The 23,132-nt window shown below is 41.3% G+C and overlaps 1 protein-coding gene across 1 annotated transcript in view; it reads right to left on the reverse strand.

Annotated features, from left to right (window-relative positions):
* Window positions 1-23,132, reverse strand: part of LRP1B (LDL receptor related protein 1B) — a 1,585,724-nt gene that overhangs the window by 691,181 nt on the left and 871,411 nt on the right. Inside the window, exons 12-14 of the mRNA XM_019553609.1 lie at window positions 21,062-21,242; window positions 10,257-10,476; window positions 6,457-6,646 (exon numbers count right to left, since the gene is read on the reverse strand). Of these exons, the coding sequence (XP_019409154.1) occupies window positions 6,457-6,646; window positions 10,257-10,476; window positions 21,062-21,242 (591 nt within the window). The remainder of the gene's footprint in view (window positions 1-6,456; window positions 6,647-10,256; window positions 10,477-21,061; window positions 21,243-23,132) is intronic.

Below are 23,132 nucleotides of genomic sequence, written 5' to 3' on the forward strand. Positions count from 1 at the left end.
GATCAGAAGTACTTCTGATCCACTATAGGGTCTGCCACAGAGCACATGGGAGACCCCCTCTGCCCCCCAACTTAGCAACTGGTATCTCTTGGGACTGAGGGAGCATCCGGGATCCGCCTGTGGCTGTTCGTTGAGCTTCACAGGTATAGGAGGTCCCAGGTGTGCTCAGCAGTGGACCCAGAAGTGGACCAGAAGTATTTCTGGTCCACTTCCAGGTCCACCACCAACTGCATGGGGGACCCCCACCATACTCCCATGGGATGCTCCATCTGCCCCACCATCTCAGTGTTCACGAGCCACACCTTGTACCTTGAGGTACATAGAAAAAACTTATAAAGCTGTGTCTATGGCTGAATTGCTGATTCTCTGAATCAAAACCAGATCTTCAGATTTGGCTGAATTGAATTGGGACAGTCATCCAAATCAGAGAATCGAATCACTGTCCCCCGAATCGAGCCAAATCTGAATCCAAAATGAATACTGCTCGCTTCACACACCCCTAGTAGCTGGGTCATGAATCTAGTGCCCACACAGGGAGTGTGTGTGTGCGCATGCATGTGCGTGTGCATGTATCCATGTGTGCCACCTTCAACAGCTCGTGAAAACTCATTAAGTAGCTCTCCAACCCAAATGCTTGCTCACCTCTGTTTTATACTCATTAGTAATATGGAAAGGAGAGCTGGCCACGAATCACATATCTCAAGAAATCCAGGCAATGTGCAGAAAATTAACTTCTTTTTCTTCTTTGAATGTTCAGCTGTATGCTTTTGTTTTTACTTCTGATGACTCAAAAGCACTTGATAGTTTCAGAGGAGGGTAGAAGCATACTCTACCAAAATGAGTGTAGATCAAGATGTTCATACTACAGATACATTTAGCAAAAGTAGGTGGGTCTACATACATATAAATTCCAATCTGAAAAAGCTGAAGAAGCCACCAGGTTTTGGGGTCTTTTTTTTGTGGAGTGAACTTTAACCTGAACTGAAGTTATCCAGCTTACAGTGCAGCTCAATACCCTCTACTACGTACCTAGGTAATTGTTGGGTTGACAGCTTAATCTTCAGATTAGCTAACAAATAATCTAGGGACTGTTCTACATGAATTTTAGGTGATATCTAAATTGTGCAGAATGACCTTCTGCTTTCTCTTCTGAAAAAAAAAACTTTGGAGAGGAAGTTAGAGTACAGTCTAAGTATAACTTTGCTTCTATGAAAATGTTATGTTGTAAACTAATGATAATAATTTGCAGTTCATACAAGTCTGTATAGCTGCCACAAAGGATGAGCTAAAGAACACTGTCATTTGTTTAAATCAAAGAGCCTCTGAAGACAGAATTGAAGAGACGAGGATGGGGGTAATTCTTAGACTGGAGGAAATTCCTACGGAAGTCTCTTGAGAAACTTGACCATTGAAGGGGGAAAGAAAAGTGTAGGGTCTTGAATCACAGTTTATTAGTAGAAGTAGGTACTAAATATACAGGAAACATGAGGCAGTCCACAAGCCTTCAGAGAGAATAAATATTCAAGGGCAAGGGAGCCAGAATTTACTAGGGATAGGCTGTAATAAAATGACATCACATAAAAATAATTCATTGGTCTGCACATACAGAACTAGTAGAATCTTTTCAATTTTGAGTCAGAATAGTCTCCACATCTTTGTAGCCGGTTTTTTTTTCCTCATAACCCAGACAATTTGCCTGCTGCAGGATGAAATTAAGCTAGGTCCAGAGAGGTATGTTCATATCATACCACGAGTAATGTTTAGAAGGAGACAAGAGGTATCTGGATGTTCACTTAGGCTTGAACTAAACCAATAACCAATGCAGAGACCTATTTGATCTTTCTTGAGACTGGCAGGATTAACTGCCTCAGGAAACATATACAAGAAATCAAGAGTCTATGGAATCTAAACAGCACCCACATGCTGGAATGATAGGCATGAAGCTCAAGAGCTGCAAAACTCATTGTCGTCAACAGCCCCTTGATACAAGGATAACCGTCTTCTGGTAAATAGGGAAGTCATTGTTAGGCCCACAGGTGACTAAGGAAGCCAATCCAAGATCTTCATATTTACTGGAGACGTGGCAAATGGTTCCAGAGGAAGGAGTAGATCCTAGTGATATCAGGTCACAGCTATTTTCCTGTCTCTCAGCCCAGAAGCTGTGTGCACTGGCTAGAGCCGGAGCCCTCCCAGGTATGAGGTTGGGAGTGCAGCATGCTGCCCAGGCAGAGTGCAGCAGTGAGAGCTGGGGGCCAAGTGGGATACAATTAATTGGTGGGCGCCCACCCGTGGACCAGACGCAATTGCCTGGGGGGCTGTAAGTGGACCATGGGCTGCATTTTGCCCAAACCTGCATTAAGGCGATGTGATAAACTCTGGCACAGTTTGCCCTGGAATTTATCACAGCACCTTAATGGCATGTGTAGATGCTCAGACTGCTACAGTTGAGGGTACATGTGCAGATGTTGTGCCCAGGACTGCAGCAGTGAGTCAGGGTATCTTTATTACTAGACAGCTGCAGGAGAAGTGCCATGAGCAAAACTGAGATCTTTACACGACCTTCATTGACCTGACTATGGCTTTTAATTCAATCAAGAGAGAGGCCCAGTGGAAGCACCTGATGAGATTTGGATGCTGTAAAACTACCTGGGTTTATCAAAAGTTAGAATTATAAAAGGTAGGGTCATCATTTTTTATTTTAACTGACATATGAAGATGTTTAGTTTATTTATACATGGAAAGGGGTGCAAGCTTCCTTCTGGAGAAGAGCAAACTCCCAAAACTGAGAAGAAACCATTTCTCTTAATCAAAGTTTAGGAAAGGACAGTACTTATTGGTGTAATAAAATCCTAAGAGAAAGGTCACTGAATAAAGAAGAGGTAAGTATGACGATAAAGAGTAAAAGGTCCTTAAACTGCACAGAGTATTTTCTCTGTATTATTTCTATCAACTGTTAGTTGGTAAAAGTACTGTTTTGATATACTGCTTCCTGAAATAATGCAAATGGTCCCCAACAGGGAATCTTAGATTGAGTGCTAATATAATGTCCATAAAACAGACTGCTTTGAAGAGGTAACTGTCTATTAATAGTGATCATTGTTATAGGTCTCCTGTGAATGCTTTTTTCCTTCAGAGAATTTAGATGCCCTTCAATATGACTGGCCAAATGAAGTAAAAGTTATTAATGATGACATAAGCTCCTCTTGAGTTGATGAGCATATACATCCAACCCCCGAGTCCCCCAAAACACAAATTCAATCATCAGGACACCAAAAACGCCATAAGCATATGAAATGCCCCAGCATTTTTTGAGATGAAAACGTTGCTTTTGTCACAATGAAGATTTTCAAGAGAGTTCTGGACTGCTGTGGCTAGTTAAGAGGACTGGCACCATGCTGCAGCATTCTGATTGGTGACAGTGTAGATGTGGTATCAGTAGCATTTCTAGCTACCGTCAGTGAAGATCTAGCTGTTCCTTTACAACTGATTGTTTGAAGACCTGCCTAGACCCCATTTAGACCTCATCTAAAAAATCTGATGTTCTGCACTAACTGAAATAGGGAGATGAGAGAGCCTGACAGTAGCTATCTGAAATTGTAAGGTGGCAGAAGAGCAGCTTTTCCTGTCATATTGTCCAGCTTCTTGTCTTTTGAGGTTGATTTTAATAGCTGGAGCCTTGTCCTTTCTTTAGGTGCAGTAACAGTTAAAGAAACAGATAAAGGATCTGAAAACTAACACTCAAATAGAGGGATGCTCAATCCTCGGCCTGCAGACCAGATCCAGCCAATGGGGCTGTGTCATCTGGCCTGCTGGGCTTCTGATGGGTCTGAAAATTTGGCAATGGGGCAGTGATGGCAGTATTAATTGCTGCACCTCTGCTGCCAAATTTCTAGACCTGGGACGAGCTCTGCAAGCCAAAGAGCAATACTCTGCATGTTAGATTGGGCATGCAGGGCTCCAATAGTTCATAACACGATCTGGGTGCAGAATCATGCCCAATTTAGACATGCTGGGCCAGGGGTGACATCGGGCCTGATCCAGGCAAATGGGACCCAACCCTGCACACTGACCCCGCAAGAGAGATGGTCTATGGACTGGCCCTCTGACATTCATCTGGCTCATGGGGCAGAAAGGTTGAGCACTACTGCTTAAATCCCAAACAAGAAACATTTATTTTTAATTTTAAGATACAGAAGTTGGAAGCTGCTATAGAAGCTAAGCAAGTTATACTCTCTTTTTGGCATACTATAAATCTAACAGGAAGATGCATGTAAATAAAAAAAAAAAACCTCAAGCAAATTATGTCCTTTCTTTGGAATAATCTGGATCTGGAACACCAATAGTCTGCCATTCTGCAAAGCAGGCTCTGAGAGGAAATGTTGAGTGTACAAGCAACAGTACACAACTTTTTCAAGGTGGTGATGGTGATGATGATGATGATGAAATGTAGATATCAATGATTTCACCAGGTTTGTGCTGGGCATCTCCTCAACAGCTAGAGGTGGTGAAATATCAGTTACTAATTTTGAGTACTACTGACGACTCCTTCAGGAATGCAATTTAGTTTCTGATACAGCAGAAAAAGTGGTTCCTGATATAGCCACCTCTTTGCAAAAGGGTCTCCACTACTCTGCTGATGAAGGCCAGGAACATAGTTTGTAGAAGTAAAATGTCAGCCACCAAGGATGGGAATCCTAAGCAGGAGATCCTAGAATCTCTTCCCTAGACTCTTTACTACTATTACCCCTCTTTCTGGAGGATCTGGCTGAAACACATTGATCATAAAAGAGATCATTTCACAGGGCAGTCTGCCTCTCTAAGAGGGAAGAGTCAGCCCTGTTCAGAGAACCCCATTACAGGCCACTTAGATAGGCAGGGAGTGTCCTACTAGGATCTTTAGAAAGTTCCCACAAGAGTATGTAGGAGAGGAGAAAGCAAGTTGTGAACACAACAGCTTGCTTCAAGAAGGGGCCAAACTGCTGGACTGGGGCCAGACCCAAAAGGTGTTTCTCTTCTAGTGTCTGGGACAGACAGAAGGGCTTTCTTCTGGTTGCTTGCTTGTTGTTTAAAGACTGTGTTTTATTGACGAGGACTGACTGAGGAGCTCCTCAGGGAGCAAAGCCCACTTGTAGTACCAGCAGGAGAGTGAATAACGTTTGGATTCTGAGGCAGAGCAGGAAAAAAAGACTTTCTCCCCTAAAAGAGAAGCTGACCTCTTAGAGGTCTCCAGGTGGTCTCTAGATGCTGGTGTCAAAGAAACAGGACTGAAACAGTAAATCCCTGGATAGTGTAAGTGTTGGCAGCAATGTTGGCAGCATAATAAATATTGTAATAGATGTTGCCAATACAGTTTGAACCAAAAACATTTGGATGGTTATATCAAGGTTGCAGACAAATAGTAGGAGAATTATAAAATTTCACTCAAAGATATGTCAGAACATGTGGCCTAACCCATAAAGGGGTGCATTCAGAGAGATTAGAAAATGACAAATGGATGATCTGTTCTACGAACCATGATAATCACCATTGTAATATGTTGATCGCTGTGACTCAGTATGGCTTATGTTAGAAAATTACTATGAGAGGTACAGCATTTATATCCATCTATACACAGAGACATGCTAGCTTTCATTTTGAGTTCACATTTTTATACGAAAAGTAGAGATGCTGTTTCATACAATAGAAGAATGAGCAAGCCAAACCTGGGAGACTGATCTGCAAAAATGAAAGAATTGATCTATTTTTATTGCATGCACTAAATGTTGAATGATAGCCCTATAGATCTGATTCTATTCTTTTGAGGTTCTCTACATACATTTCTAAATTCCAATATTGTATAATTTTGTATTTAAAATTAAAACTGTAACGCATATCCCCCTTTATCTTTTGGAGATCTGTGTTTCCAGTAATCACACTATTTAACCCACCCCGAAATCTGGTACTTTTCCCGTAGGAAGGAATGGGATAGTGTCAACACATGACTGTAAATTAACTTATCAACTAGGATTTGTATTTGTGATCTTTCTCTAAGGTCTGTTACCGCTCACAAAAAAGCAGATAGAATAATACGTTTATAAAATCAAATAGAAGTGATGCATTATCTACTGTATGTCAGGTTTCCTCAGTTTCTTTTACATGCATAGGAAAGCTGAAATCCATAAAAAAAAAATCCATTCTATAACTGCAGTTACAGTTAATATTGCAATATTATGTATAATATTCTATGCTGTAGTTTGGAGTAAAATGAGCAATAGATTGGAACCCCTATAACAAATGGATTAGAACTCCATAAAATATCTTTATATCCCTTTACAATCCATATTTTCATTGTTTTTTTTTTTAATCAGATGGTTAGCTCTAGACACTAGGGAAGTATGAAAAAATATCTTTTTTCTATACCTATTTGTCATCTTGTTTGATGGGAAATGTTATAGAGAAACTATATATTGTTAATACCTTGCTGCTTGTGGGGATCATAAATCTGAAGTCCAAAAAGAGGTGGTCTTTCACTTCTTAATAGTGTTACATTCCTGGTCTCTAGATCCAACTGGAAAATAGAGCCATTCATATAATCTGTCCAGAAAATATAATTTCCATGATGTGACAGGCCAAAAGGGTGATTCAGTTCCTTTCCACTGTAGACTACCTGCAATTAACGGAAAGTATCGATCAGAAACTAAATGACTATCGAAACAGTTTAAGAGGTTCACATCCCAGAGATGGAGAGAAAAGAGAGAAGGCACATACAAGAACAACTTTGTCAATACATATAAAGATTTAATTCAATAAAATCAAGGTATTAAATAGTAAGATGTTAAAAACCATTTGACATGCTAGTATCAAATAGTTCTTTTCACACAATTTGAAGAACACTTTGTAAAAGGCATGGTGATACATATCAATCCTGTTTTGTCTCGAGGTACCTCTGTGGGTATATCTACACTCCTCTAAGATGAGCCTGAACTTGAAGAAAGAAGCCCACACCGACTCACTCCAGCTCCACTTGCACTCGTTGTATAGCAATCTTTTCTGGCCACTTCTTGGAGCATGACAAAGGATGCCTCACACCAATGTTTTTTTTCCATAAATGGTGCAGGAAGAGCAGGAGTAAATGGTACGACTTGTTTCTTAGTAGCAGTCTGCCGTGAAGGAGTTGTAAATATATCTCCTGTTGCCTTGTATGCTAGTAATAGGCATTGGATATTATAGGCTGCATTCCACAAAAATGTTCCAAGAATGATTTTTGCTTGTAAGACACTACTGAATATTTCTAGTATCAGTATATGTAAACACAAATCCCACATATTGCAGGAGTTGCCTGGGATCTGTTTCTCTCACACCTGAGTGAAATTTGGTATGCTTGTTTCTTTCAGAAGCAAAATATAGATAGTTCAAAACAAGGTTACTTAGTTTGCCAACTTTTATCCTCCCACATTCAGTTTTTTCCCCCTACTAACATCTAACTACTAAGTCTGCAGTCAATACTCTCAGTATTGTTAAACTGAACTGAATGACTGCAGCGAGAAAGACTATTTAATGGTGTCCAGAAATAAGGGCAGCTTTCAAATAAAATCCAGTGATTTTTCTTCATTCCTTAGATGCATACTTGTCACTTGTTTCATTACTGGGGCTGTGGGTAAAAACAATACTTTAAGCCCTATCTCCATTAAGTGACTCTACAAGTGCCAGTCTCAGGAATTGCTTAATGGTAGTTGTAGCCTCTCGCACACCCACAACTGCATGGTAAGGAGGGGTGCTTATAAGCAATGGATCTATGTGTGTAGCCATGTTGGTCTGAGAAAAAGAGATACACAAGGTTCTTGGGTCACAAGCAATATCTTTTATTACACCAGCTAAAGAGTAGCAAAAAAATTCTGTTCTTTGCAAGCTTTCCGGCATGTGGTGTAATAAAATGTATCACCTCTGACCCAAGAGCTTTGTGCATCTCTTTTTCTCAGACCAACATGGCTACAACCTAGATCTCTGAAACATGGAAGGTATCGTATTTTAGCCGTTTGGAAAAGTAAATTTCATTGCGAACCAAGAAAGAAGGATTTTTCACCTCCTTGTCTGCCTCTCACATTGGACACCTCCAGGGATGAATCTGCACATCATAGAGCAACACTCTCACAAAAGGACCCTGAGATACCCAGGGGGAAAAACTTCCACCCTCTACCTCCCCAGTGCAAAACAGAGTTTCTTTTCCACCTAGAAGGACTCTTACAATCTTTGAATTCTCCTCAGCCTGAAGAAGGATGTATGTGCCCTAAAGCTTGGAAAGAAAGGATTTTTTTGTTGCTATTCAGTTGGTGTAATAAAACATATCCATCTCACCCAAGAGCTTTGTGTATAAGCAATGGATGCTTTTCTGCAGCAAAGTTTGGCAAATTAAAAACAAAAAAACCCCTAAACTTGTCATTTACTTTTGTCCTTCTGCTGAAAATTCAAATGCCAAAAACAAACCAAAAAAATCTCAAACCCCAAATATTTCCATTTGGAAAATTTGTTTTCAGCGTGCCTCCTGGGAATTGTAATTTGAATGACTCAAGCCCTCAGTCCCCCTCTACCAGTTCCTTTCTTTTCTGATTTCCTTCTCCCAGAGTGCCCCTCTTAGAGAAGGGAGATGAAGCCCATGGTGCATCATGGGAAATCAAATGCATCCAAGCAGCTTGCCCCCTGGAGAAAAATGGTGAGATGAGACAAACAACTCTCAGGAGATATCACAGCAGTGATTCAAAACAAACTACTCTGGCAGGTGTTCAGCTTTTCAACACCTACTACAACAATCTCCCCCCTACACCCACCCCTCAAAAAAATTCAGTAAAGAGCAGTTTCAACAGAAAATAGTCTTCCAGCTCTAATGACGGACCGAGGATGTCACTGTTTACTATTTACACACAAAACCTCTTATTAAAACATCTTGTTTCTCATACCACCAAAATCTTTGAATGCAGCCAAGATACTCTGCAAAGTAAGACCCAAATGGGGATATATTTCTTTGCATTCATCAAACATTGAGGGAAGGAGGGAGCAATTCAGTCGTGAGTAAAATATGTAGCAGCTCAAAGCTAGTGCAAGGAATGCCGGCTGCAGAGCTCCTCTGCCCTTCACAAGTCTGCTACAATTCAAGGATCTCTGGCCATGGCACTTCCTTCCCCCCACATATCTATTCCCAATGCTGGCACAAACAATGGGGCTGAAGAAGAGGGCAAATCATAAAAGGGAATCCTCACCTGCACTGGTAAATCAATTTGCCATCCTCTTCGTGCCACTGGAAGAGCACAAATAGGACAGAAATGAAAGAGATAGGCTAGCACAAACATTTTAAAAGACAGACTAAAAGATGCAAATTAAGCAATACAAGGTTGTGAGGAAAGAAATTACAGGAAAGCAGCCCGGTGAAGACAGTCTTGATGTCAGCTGTAATTTATGTTGTTTGCCAGCAAGCGAGACAGCTACGGTCGAGTATGAAAGAGAAGTCATAATATCTATGACTGTTTAGACCTCATGGCACTACCCTTCAGCTCAATGGGAGAAAATGGCTTGTGCCTGTTATTTCACCACACAGTCTGTACTAATAACCTCAGGGGAAATACCTGGTCCAATTTTATAGGGTGGATTTCATTTTCCAAACTCAGTGTTTTGACATGGGTGTTGTGCCCTTGAACTCCAAGCTATTGCGCTACTTCTAGCAGCTTCTGTAATAACAAAGCAACCGTTGTATCTCTCAATTTGTATCTAGCTATTGAACCTGACACACCCAATTAGCAAGATCCCTCATCTATTAACGAGCTGTGTTAAGTGCGTGTCTGCTGCATGTTACAAAAGAGACTGAAACAGGAACACTTATATTCCACGGGAAGCCTATGTACCAAATGAGCCAAATGAAAGGCTTCCTCTGGCAGAGCCAAAATAACAGTGTTAAATTTGTTCTTACTGGAAGGCTGCACTATATGGCTGGGTGACTCAAGCCCAGCATAATTCACTGCCACATGGGAGGGAAAGAAGGACTGTTAAAACAAACCTTTGTATCACTGCTTCTGAACCTAAGAAGAAAATTTCAGGCCAGAACATGGTCTCCTGTAGGAGAGTGCCAACCACATTTCAGTGCTGCTGCTGCTGGGCACCCCACAGGATATACTTATAAAGCCACAGAGGGAAGAAATAAAAAAGCTGGAAAAATATTTTTAACATAATGTTATATGGTTCAGTGAAAGGGGAAGCCTGTGGGCAAAACAGCATCAATTTTCTTTTACCTTTCTATCAGTTCCATTCAAAAATATTCTTTCAATGTGATCGTAATAGGCATCACACCAGTACAACACATTGGTATGATAGTCCAGAGTTAAACCATTTGGCCATAGCATCTTTGATGTCACAAAAATCTGCCGGTTGTAGCCATCCATCCATGCCTTCTCAATTCTTCCCACGCTGTCATCTATTTCATCTTCCTCCCAGTCTGTCCAATACATCCAGCTATAAAAGCATAAATAGGACCATTAAGATATCAGTTGAATCACCTGATTTATATTGTACAAGACCTTCAACAAAAGTTTGTAACTGAACATAATGATTCTCATTTGACTGAGTCGTTTGCATGAATATTTCTTTCTAGTGTTGCTTTTAAATGAAAAGCTGCAATTACAGCAAGAGAAAAAGTCCCTTTGGTTCTGTGTCATTTCAGCACTGTTCAATACACACAAAATTAATCAATTATGTGATTAAAAAGTGGGTTGACTGACATGAGAAGTCAGAGTACTATTAATGAGCTGCTCCAGACTTTATTTAATCTCATCTGACTTATGAATTTTTTTAAGACCAGCAATTGGGTTGACTTTGTTCCAAGGAGCAGACTTGTATTGGTATTGTTTGACCAAGTCTAATTTGTCTTCCTGATGCAAATTGTCTGCCTCTTCTTTTATTGCAGCTTAATACCACTGAAAAACCCACACAGGATGATTTAACTACACACAAGTTTAATAACTGCAGGTTAAGTGACCTTGAAACTCTGAATACCATTTCAATACCATTTCAAAGCCTCAAACTTACATAAAATACTATTATGATTTGCTTCCCCTTAAAACACTTTTTTTCAGAAACAGGAAGAAACAGTAGGCGTTTTAGCAAAGATATATTCAAAGCCTTTAAGTCTCCAACATTTATTCTTTGAATGCTAAAAAAATCTGTCAGTAAGGTTTGTTTAAAAAGTCTCTCATTATATTTCCTATCCTCACTTATAGTATTTGAGAAATCTAAGTTTCATTTTTCACCTGAGTTTTCTCTATCCCTTTCATATGATACTAGGAACTTTTGTGATTTCTTTTAACTGCAAATACATTGTTCTGATAGTAGTATCACAAATGTATGCATTAATACAGTAGCATCTTTATTTTTTTTCAAACAACCTTTTTTAATATATATTTTGCTTTAGAACATGGGACAAACAGAGCATGCCCTTCCAATTTCTTTACTCTGCAAGCTGTCAAACAGTGCACTGTGGGTCTGCACTGGCAAGGAGTTGAGTCCTAATTTAGCAAAGCGTGGTATTGAAATAATTGGCTGTAATCAGAGGAGCAGCTTTGACTTCAATGGGAAGAGAAAGAGTATGTACAATGCATTTGGTACAAGGCAAGGCAAGGTGGCACTTGACAGTATAGGATTATAGGAAAGTAGGACTGGTAGGAACTTCACTAGGTTGCCCAGTCCAGCTCTCTGTTCAAGGCAGCAGCATCTCTGACTAAAGTCTCTATCTAAAGTCCTCTTGAAAATTCGCAGGGATAAAGAATCAACAACTTTTCTGGGGAGCCTGTTCCACTGCTTGACCACCATCAGTTCATTGTTCCTAGTCCTGTACCCTCCAGCCACAGAAAATAATCTATCGGCCTTGTTAGTGTTAATTTTAAGTGGTTCCTGGAGCTATTAACTAGGGCTGTGAGAAACACCACTGTTTCGTTTTGATGTCCGTTTCGCCATTTGGAAGGGATGGTGTTTCGTTTCATCATTTCATTTGTATGATTTATGATGGAAGGCCGAAAGAACTAGGATTATTTAGTCTGGAATAGAGAGAGGATCTGAGAACAGTCTTCAAATACCTGACATGCAATTACAAAGAGAATGGAGATAGGGCCTTGCTGCACATTACACCGTGAGCTGCTCAAATGTTGATGAGTGTTAGTGCTAGCTCAAGTTTAGAGGAGTCACACATTCAGGCCAGCAGGGTCCTGGAAGAATTAAAGGTAAGAAACCTTTCCTGCCCCTCCCCACCCTGTTCCAGGCTTTTCTCCTGCCCCCTGGGCTCCCCCAGTTCTCCCCACCCCCAGTGCTCCGTCCCTACACTCCTCAGGGTTGTCCTCCACCTGCCCTGCTCCTCTCCCTCCACTTACTTGTGTCTGTCCACGCTGTCTCAGGGGAGCAGGTGGGGAATGGTTAACCTGCCTTCCCAACCCCCTTCGCTGCTACTGTTCTTCTCTGGGCTGAGCCTGCCCCAGAGAACAGGGGTGGTGGCAGTAGCTAGGAAGGCAGGTTAGCCTTCCTTGCCTGCCCTCCCAGGACAGACAGTGTGGACAGCCACTGATAGAGAAGGTATGGGCGGGGTACATACCTCCCCTGACAGGGCCATCCCTGCCACCAATGCCAGAGGCGATGGCTTCTGTGGGTGCTCACCAGACCTGTTCCTCCCTCTGATGCAGCTGCCAGCTTTTGCAGGTGCTCATCAGCCCCATCCCTGTCTCTGCCGCCACCACCACCACTCCTGGCTTCTGCAGGTGCCTCCCCAGACTCAAGAGGCACCAGTCACTCATGGGAAGGATTGACAGAGAGACCAACCTAGGCCAGGGTTGGAGGAGAAGTTTGTGGGATATTCACACTGATGTGTAGCCTAGAGTGGCTAGACATTAGTGTAACACAAGCTGGGTAATACAGATGAAAGATAAACCCAGGCTGGAGTGGCATATCTTTAAGCTGCCTAAAGAGTGCTTAAAACTAACTTTGCATGTTAATAACCCTAGTTCTTTCAGCCTTCCAGCATAAATCATACATCCCAAGCCTCTTAACATTTTGTTGCTTTCTGATGGACTGTCCAATCTGGCCTCATCGTTCTCAATGTGTAAGGCCTAAAACTGGCCACAGTGCTCCAGGTGAGGCCTCACCAATATTGAATGGAGCAGAAGAATCACTTCCCTTGATTTGCAAGTAACACTCCTGTTAATATAACCCAGGATGCTTTTGATTTTTTGTCTCCCCGTCCCCACGAATGAGCACTGTTGACTCATATTCAGCTTCTGGTCTACCATTTCCCCCAGGGCCTTCTCTGCAGTACTGCAGCTTAGTCAGTCCCCAGTCTGTACTTGTACCTGCAATTATTCTATACCAAATGCAGGATTTTGCACTTGTCCTTGTTGAATTTCACTTGGTTGATTGTGGACCACTTTTCCAGTCTATCCAAATAATTTCAGATCCAAACCCTCCCCTTAAAAGTGTTTGCAACTCAATTTAACTTGGTATCATCCACAAATTTGATAAGCATGCACTCAATCCCATTATCTGAATCACTAATGAAGACATTTAACAATACGGGACACAGGACAGACCCCTTTGTCTAATACAGTAGATTCCTGCCTACTAAAGCTTATACATTTCTGAACAAGGTAGTCTATAAAGACACTTGCACATATGATGAAAATTGCCTATTTTTGTGGTTTAATTGTGTCACGTGTGGGGGTTTTTTACAATGTAAATCAGTTTGTTACGTTGCAAACTAAACCACATCCAGATGTGGTTCAGTTTACAATGTAACTATTTGTAATGTTGCACCCTTTTGACAGCTGAAGGCAGAAGCAGTGAGAGTCCTGATCCTCTCTTTTTTTCCCCGCAGAGCCTACCTGTGTCTCCCGTGGTCAGGGTGAAAGCTGCTGGTGGGCTGAGTGGCCCCTGTACTGCGAGGAGGTTTTAGTCCTTCCCTCCCGGGAGGTGATGCCCTGTAGGGCCAGCCAGGCAGGCTGCTAGCAGGCCAGATGCTGCCCCAGATCAGGCTCAGGGAACAGTTGGATCGGGCTGGGTGGCAGCACCAAGCCACTAGCCACCTGCCTGGGTGGCCCCAGGGGGTTCTGTCACCATGGATGGAAGGACTGTACCCTCCCCCCACAGCTAAGGGCCTGCCAGCAGCTCACCCCCCAAACCATGGGAGAGATGGGCATGCTTTGTAAAAAACTAAAATAAAATAAAGACCAGGCCCATGGTTACTTTTTTTTTTCTGGGACAGCCTGTCTGTACAAGCTGCTGGCGGGCTCCTCGCCATAACAATGACAGTAGCCCCTGAATTAAAATGGTGGGTTTTTAATCGTTGCAATTAAAAACCTATCAATTCAATTTGTTGGCTTAGAAATGGTATTTAATGGTTTGCTTTTTGGGGAATTGGCTTATAGGTATAGATATATATATTAGAACAGTTTAAGATGGGAAACAGGGGTTAACTGATTTCTAAAAAGCTTGGGCCTCACACACAGAGCTTCTCACAGCTTTGGAGGCAGACAGGCTGTCTAACACAACGAGGCCAACAAGAACACATAGTTTGGAAAAATAGCATGGGAACCGAGGGAGTACATATTATACTTCCCGTAACATGAGATAAAAGTTGCACCAGCTGCAAGGCCCCAAAGCAGTGGGCCCTGAGGTGTGATTTTGGGAGAACAGACCAAATTAGGGAAAGGCCTGGAAAGACCAAATTAGTATATGTGCATGCAATAAGCTACATGGACTATGACAACCACAGAGACAACCAACCAGAGATAGCCATGAATGAAGAGTCATCGGGAGGGAAGAAGAATACAAAAACAGAGACTCGAGAATAAGGGGTCCCTCCCTTTGTCTTGTCCCTCCCCATCCTTCTCCCTGAGATGGGTCCCCATCCCCAAGGAAGGGTCTCTGAGGCCACCATGGAGAAACAGCTTGTGACCAGCCTATCTCATTCACCCCACTGGAGAGCAGGGTATGGGCCTCAGCATCCCACCTCCAGACTGCTGGACATCTGAAGACAGCTTCAGAGTGAAGCCTGCATCCTGGCCAGATGTACTTTGACTATGATGACAGCCCTAAGATTTGGCAGATATAGACAACTGCTTAATTGTTTGTATTAACTATTTTCTGTTATCACTGTGTATCGAAAATTTGCCGAGTATTGAATGGAAAGGCTATGGTTAGTCTGAGGGTGGGTGGATGGGTGGGTCCTCCCTCCCTCCCTCCTCCCCCGCTGGAACAAGGCCTCTAAATCCAGAGCCAACACAATTTAGGTTTCTAAACCCCTGTCACATGTACAAGCTCCCTAAGGTGCCAACCTACCCTGCCTTGTGGCTGACTTCAGACTAGGATAGCTAACTATCTCTTCTACTACTATATTTGGCACTATTACCATTATTTATTAAGTACCATTGCTTGGCACTTCCCATTGTCCACCCTTGATTTCAGTTGCTTGTAAGTATGCCAAACTAACCATTTGGGATACATTTTTTTATGCCAAAGACTGTTGCCAAACTGAACATGAATTATGACTGAACATAAATGGTAAAAAAAGGCATAATATTTCAGGTCTTTCCAAAATGAGAATCAGGAAAAATACAGTGTTTTGTCTATTCTAAAAAATTCTGAAGACCTTTCCTTTGACCTCATCTGATGTTCTTACATGTTTGCGCGTGGACTTGGAATTTGGCGGAATGATTGTTTCAGTCAGAAATTTGTTGTATGCCATTCTTGTGAAAAACTGTCCAAATCTGAATAAGATTTACACCTTTAAAATTGGTTTTCATACATGCTCTGCCTAGAGTATAGTACCTAAAGTCCCTGAAGACTCTCCATCTTCACCAAATGTGTACCAGCTCAGAGTCAAAAAAGGATTTTCCCCCAAATTCTAGCTCTAGGCAAAACATAGCATGTCCAGGAGGGGTGGACCCAATGATCTCATGAGGTCCCCTACAGCCCTAAATTTGTGTGCATCTGTGTGAATCTGTATGGGTCTTGGCAGAAGAAGAGAGAGCAGGAGACTGTCGGTCTTGTGCTGTCAATGCCCCCTGCTCAGCCCTGGAACATAGAGAAGAAAGTTGCCTGATCCAAAAGCAGAGGAGACTGGAAAGAGACCTAACAAGGCGATGAGGCAGGAGACAGCAAACTGAGACAAAGAACTCGCAGAGGGACTGGAAGTGACTGGACAAGAGGAGCAGGAGTGGAATCTGGGGAGAAACAAGAATGAGAGACTGGCGGCCAGTAAATGACGACTCTTTTGTAAATGACAGTCTTAATTACATGATCACGTAATCTTTCTCCCCCAAGAGGCACCCCTGCCTCAGTCGGTGCACAGAATGGACCATGCTCTCTATTGGTATTAACTTCCTTCTGACTATTCAAAGCACAGCTCCACGCTTTATTCATTTCATATTTTACAAGAAATAATAATCTCCTCATGGAATGGTCTATGGAACTCATCACTACAGCATCTGTTTGATTAATAAGCAATTTATTTTCCTGAAGTTTGTAAAATGAGGTAGCATTATTATCCCAAAGGTAAAGATGGGGAACTGAGTTTAGGTGAAAAGTAACCATTGCTTACTGATCATGAGAAACCAGGAATATGAGTTTTCAGAGCACTTAGCATTATATAGCACTTCATGTCTTTGGACTTTGATTTCAGTTGAGAGGACTCAAGACTACCAGGTCTCCACAAAATCAGCATAGTCTAATTAGCAAGAAGCTTTGTGTAACATGTTGCTTAGCTTCATATAGGAACCCTGTGGCAGAGGCAGGGATACAATCCAGTTTATCAAGTCAGCCTTAAACATATCTATGAGCTCCATCCTTTATATTTCTGCTTTATATGACCTTGTTCACTGTACACCTTCCTACCACTGTGACCAATGGAGCAGGAGAGCCACAAAAAGCTTCCTTTAGTATACAACCTAGATGCGCTGGGTTCTTCCTGTGTAATGAATGAAGAACCTTGCAGGAAAAAATACCATGTGCTATATAATTAAAAATGGTAACATAAGATAAATGCAGAAGGGGCAAATTAAGATTGTAAAGGCAGCCTGATGTCTGGCATTTCTGAGTACTTGAGTTTCTAACCTTGCTAATTATCTTTTAATGTAGAGAATATATGTATGTACATAACCACATTTGTTATACAGTTATTGGGAGAAAAACAAACAAACTGTGCAATTCCCCTGTGTGGTAGCCATTAGAAAACGCTGGTATTTGGTAGCACTTTTTGAACAAATGTAAGAGAATTAGCATATGTTTATGCTTCTCTAGATTTCTGCAAAGCACATCCTGGAATTAATGAGACTGAAATATCACAAGCATCTATCAGGGAATCCTAGGAACTACTCCATGGTATTTGGAGCTTAAGTTTATAAGACTATGATTCCAAGTACATTAGAAAAAATATATTAACTGTGCTTTGTGAATGTCAGTGATGTAAGGATACAGTTGGCTTGTGTGTGCCTCTCTGGCCGCATCCAGACGTGTGGACATTTGGTTCCCCAGGGACTACTAGCAGTGGCACACCTTGTGCTGCCACTAGTTGTTCCCGTGGAACACCCATGTCACATGCATGCTGGCGTGTGCCAAGTTACCCCTGGTCAGGTAGGGGAGGCTGGGGCAGCACTGGGCTGGCCCCAGCAGCCTTACCTGTGGTCCTGGAGGCCTCTTGGGGTTGCAGCAATGGCAATCCTGCCACGTGGAGCCTGGCTGGCCACAGAGTGTGGTTCCAGCCAGCCAGGCTCTGCCTTCAGGCAGTGCACTCTCATCGCTGGCACAGCTCTACTTTTTCTCCCCATGGTTTTTTCTGACCCCCGAATGTCCAGCACGGAGAAAATCAGACTGTGCGGTATGTGGCACTGCAGCAGTGTCTACAGTGCCACATACTGCACGGCTGTGCTTGTCTGGATGAGGCCTTTGACTTCAAAGCTGGTTTCTGACATTAATGTTCCATGGGATTCACTGAACTTCACCAGTGTAACAGGGCAGTCTGGCCCTTTCAGAGGGGGCTGGCAGCCTGCAGCAGCGGCCCAGGTGAGGCAGTTAGCTGCCCATGGAGAAGGCAGCTGAAAACCCGAGAGAGAGAGCGAGCAGGGAGCTGGAGTTAGGGGGAAAAAACAGTCCACAAGCACGAGACAGACTGAAATCCAGACAAGCTTGAAACTAGGAAGGGGCCAAAGCAAAAAAGGTCTGTCTTATGGCCCTTTTGATGGGTTATAAGCTTTGGTTTGCCAGTGTGTTTGTTTTCTGATTAAGGACTGTGTTTTCATTTTTAAAGGACTGGCAAAAGAGCTCCCTTGTGGCAGAGGGAGGCAGAGAAAAGGCAGCAGGCTCACTAATCCACTTACAACCTATCTGTGGGCAGAGTTAAGTCAATAATTGGTGGCACCGTAAGAAACTAAATATCCAACGAGGTTATAAAATGTTTCTTTTAAAGAGTCTTTTCATCATGAAACCAAACTGCCCTATTCATCTTTATACCTTAAATGATGCTTAGGGCTACTGGTACATAGGAGTGCCTATATAACCTTGTAGATGTCTGAATGTCAGATGTTGTAGGGGACAGTGGCCAGACACAGATCTTTCTGTTTACACCCAGCTGAAACACCCTTGTCCTTAGCATCCCCACACTGCCACTGAGAGAAGCAGGATACTGATTTCCATGGCTCTGCAATCTGACCCAGTGTTTTGTTTCTTACATTCGTATGGTCAGCAGTTTTATTCTATATAGTCATGTGCATTGGTATTTTCATTTTTATATTTTTTAGTAAGAAAAAAAAAAGGATGGAAAAAAATCACCATTTGCTCGGGAATCCTTTGAAAAATGGCAGTAGCAAGCATTCTTTTTTTTTTTTCTACTTCTTCCAGTTCACAGTTGAAAAGGAAGAGGTTTAGTGCTTTATAATTTAATGTTAAGATCAAAACTAAATTTGGATGCCTAAGGCTTATAAACTGTATTATAAATCTGACTGGAACCATATTAAGTTTGATTATAGAATCAGTGAGACCTGTGTATATCTGCTGCCTAGGATTCAAGCAAACAACTGGGTCGATGTGCTACTTTCTCTACTGAAAGACAAAATAAATCAATATAGTTTGCAGTCATTTGCATGACTTGTTAAAAGGCAATTACTTTTTAACTTTTTGCATTCCTTGTTCTAGTTATCTCCTGTCATATGCTAAACCATGACCAAAAAGTGACTGACATTTATATTAAAGTGCTTTAATTGCACATCAAAATACAGTTATTGCTTTTACTTTGCTTATCTCTAGTCCAATATCCTGAAGATAATTAAAATGCCATAATAAACTTTCTCCCTCAGGGAGGATGGCAAGGGCCCAGGCAAGGGGGAGGGGAAAAAACTTTCATGAACAAGTATAAGCACTAAAGTGCGTGTTATTTTATTAGAAGAGTGTGTTGTGTGGTATTCCTTCCCAGGTCATATATCCATACAATACCACAAGTGTGTTGGATATTTAACTGGTCGGAATCTCCGAGTCGGAAAACTTGACCAAAAAATGGCAGGTATTGTTTTGATTTGGTTTCAAATGATAGTAACACTATAAACCTTAAGCTAATTATTGCATTCTTCTAGTAGTTTGCTTTCTTTAAAGGAAAAACATGGATTTAAAGGTGGCAATGTAAATCAAATCAAGTGTTAAGAAATAATAGTGGATCCAGTCACCCTATAATCATATCCAGGATTAACATGATCTTAAGTGTACTGCTAAAGTGGGGAGAATATTTAGCCCTTGATGAATATTATCTGAAACTGATATCAAGTTCAGAAATATTTATGAAACAAAATTCTGATATACTTCTCCAGTCTATAGCCATTTAACACACTATAACTGTGGCTGGTACAACCAAATGTAATATAAATGGTTTTGGTGAAACCAAGAATTAGTAAGATTCAAAGAAGATTCAGGCATTTATATAAGAATATTCAGTGAGCTATACTGTACCCAAATAACGTTAAATGGGCAATTGCCAGTCAATATCCAACTGTTACATGTATGTTGCAATTCTGTTGTAATACTGTATCTGTCTAGCATAAGTCTGTTGGAATAAATCCTGAAGTGCTGGCTGGGCAAGATGGACCATGGATCTGAGCTAGTATGCTATTTCTGGTATCCTATGTTCCCACATTGAGCAATACATATACGATACCAGATGTATGACATAATATCAGACCGTTTTACATTAAGGGCTTCAGATTTTCATGACAAATGACATGCTTCCCTATAAAAGAGATAGTATATTAAATGCCAGTTTTTCCTGTTGTACTCCTTCACTGAGGCTGTTCTGTAATGCCTAAATATTCTGACCAAAATTAATAATGCATGTTTATTAGAATAATCACCCCCCCCCAATGTAGCTATTCATTGAATTCAGGGCCAAAAGTCTTAAAGGAACATGGTATCTGAGAATATTTCATGAAGGAGTATGCGCACTAAAGTGTGTGTTATTTTATTAGAAGGGTGTGTTGTATGGTATTCATTCAGAAGAAAATGCTCATAAGAATATGTATAAATGTCTAGATAATAAGAAAAGTTCATATTGGTTGCACATCTAAGAAGGTCATATTTTGTATGTCAGTTTTTTTCCAAAGCTAGATGTTAAGCTCACTGAATTGACTCTATATTTGTGCTTTTTAAATAGCACAATATGAATAATGTAACAGCTTTAAAAAAGGAAGATTGTTTTTGACAGGTCACACTCACATTTGGAAATGAGCATGGATTGACACATTTAAGATTATATTGTGCCCTTGATCCATGCACACATTTCCCATTGAAGGCAATGAGATTTGTGTATGCCAGATAAAGGGAATGATACAGTTCTTATGCCATTTGGAAGATAGCATAATACCAGTGAATCAAATGTCTAAAGACTACTCTTCCCATTTCTTCTGACACACAATTTAACCTAAGTTTCTGAGATCAGCTGCTCAAAGAGCAGATTTTGATCCTAAATACATTTATAGCAGAAATAAATTAAATAGAAAAACTATAATAAAATAATACTACATCATACCCATTGACAGGATCAACAACAATTCCTCTAGGATGAGACATATCTCCCTCTAACAAAGTTTTCCGACTTTGAGAGGCTTTCTCCAATCTGGCTACAGTGATTGTTTTTCTGTGTCCATCATTTGTCCAATATAGATTATTTCCAATCCAGTCCACTGCTATGCCTTCTACATTATCAAGATCTGTTAAAAACAAACAAAACAGAAACAAAGAAACAAATAGATTTCATTACTAGCATGTGCCCGTGTTCTATTTTTTTAATAGACATCTTTTAGTCAACAATGGATACATGTAAGAAGTACAAATAAAATCTTTGCCTATTTTTTCTTGGGCATTATACTGAATTTTTGTTTAAAATCCTAAACAAAAAAGTGAAGAATAGCTGTATCATCCAAGGAGGAGGAAAGATATGAGAATCACACATTTCTTGAAAAGCAGACCTCTCTCATATGGCTTCTGAAAATAATTATTCCTGAGAATAAACTGGATTTACACAAAACATTTAACTTTGTATTGGGAAGTAAGCATGGGAAGTAAGCATCTTATTAACCCTGCCCCCTAATAGCAAGTAAAACTGCTACCTGCAAATGCAAGTAGCATATTTACTCGGCATTAGTAATGGTGCCATAGTACTAGTGTAGACGGCCTGACGGGGGGCAAAATCTGCTGCCTGCTTCCAGGGCAGGCTCTGCCACAGAAGCCTGAGTAGGAACTATGTTCTCTTGCCCGGCATCAGGGAGATCCAAGCCTCCCACTCTGAGATAGTGACTGGGGAGCAGGGGCTGGGAAATCCTTATCTCCTAGCCTGAGCTCTGCAGTTGGGGGCTGAGGCTGGGAGGCCCTTATCTCCCAGCAGCAGCTCCAAGCCCACTTATTTCCCACACTGAACTCCGCGGTGACGGGGCTCAGGCTGGGAGCCCTTATTTCCCAGCCTGGCCCCCTAACCATGGAGCTAAGGCTGGGACCGAACAATGGCCCACGGCTGCAGAATTGCTGCTGCAAATAAGGGTCCCCGCTGTATGTGCTTACACAGAGAAGCAAACATTTAAATATTTTGTTAAATTTGCACTGAAGGTAGTAAGAAGAGTTCATATTATAACTCTCTAAATAATGACAAAAAAGCATTGCGTGTATTTACCCGAAGTGCATATTTACTGACAAATTTATTAAAATTAATAATGTGGGTTATATAATTATGTAACCATAATATATAAGAAATTCAGATCTGTAAGTTAATTGATGTATTAAGGCCCATAGGTATACTTTGAATGAAACCAAAGGAGTGGGTGGCAAAGATGGCTTAAAACCATCTTTACATTCTCCTGATCCTGAGCCATCTGTCTGTGTGGAGTGGCTCATGATATGACTTGAAGCACTCTCAATTTAAATTGGTTCCCTCTGATCCCTGCCATGTCCTCTCCTGCAGGGACTAGCAGGGGTTGAATAGAAGAAGCTATAGTGGCTCAATACAATTTTACACAGGAGAATGCCTAATAGGACAGCTTTAAGTCAGATTTAAAGATGGCTTCATTGGTAAAATAATGTAAACCAGCTGACACGAGTTCAAGATTACACCTTTGTCATCCTGAAACAAAATGTTCAAAGGCAGACAAAGTTTTTTCAACTCTTTATATTTAAGGTAGATGAATTGAATTCCCTGCAAGACAGGATTTTCCAGACAAGGTCTTAACTGAAGTTTTCTACAAATCTTAGAGAGTGTGAGATACATTTTGCAAAATATGTTGCCTACAAAATTCCCCATGCCACCCTGTTTCATAGGTTCATAGTTAGTAGTGTCAGAAGGGACCTGAGCAGATCATCATGTTCGACCCCCTGCCCTGGGCAGGAAAGAGTACTGTTGCACAACGTTGTACATGTATTTGGATTACCGTTCCCTCTGCAGTTTCCAAATGCAGAAAGTCAGTGATATTGTCTTTATATAAAGTGTAACCTATTGGGGGATGAAAGCTACTTCATAAATCTAAAGTATTGCAATATTTTTAAACTGGGCAGAGTCTCCTTAAAAATGGACATGGTGACACTATCTCTTCCCAAAAGAGGAAAATAAAGGG

Source organism: Crocodylus porosus, unplaced genomic scaffold (genome assembly GCF_001723895.1).
Source record: "Crocodylus porosus isolate Cpor-Errol unplaced genomic scaffold, CroPor_comp1, whole genome shotgun sequence".
Lineage (NCBI taxonomy): Eukaryota > Metazoa > Chordata > Crocodylia > Crocodylidae > Crocodylus > Crocodylus porosus.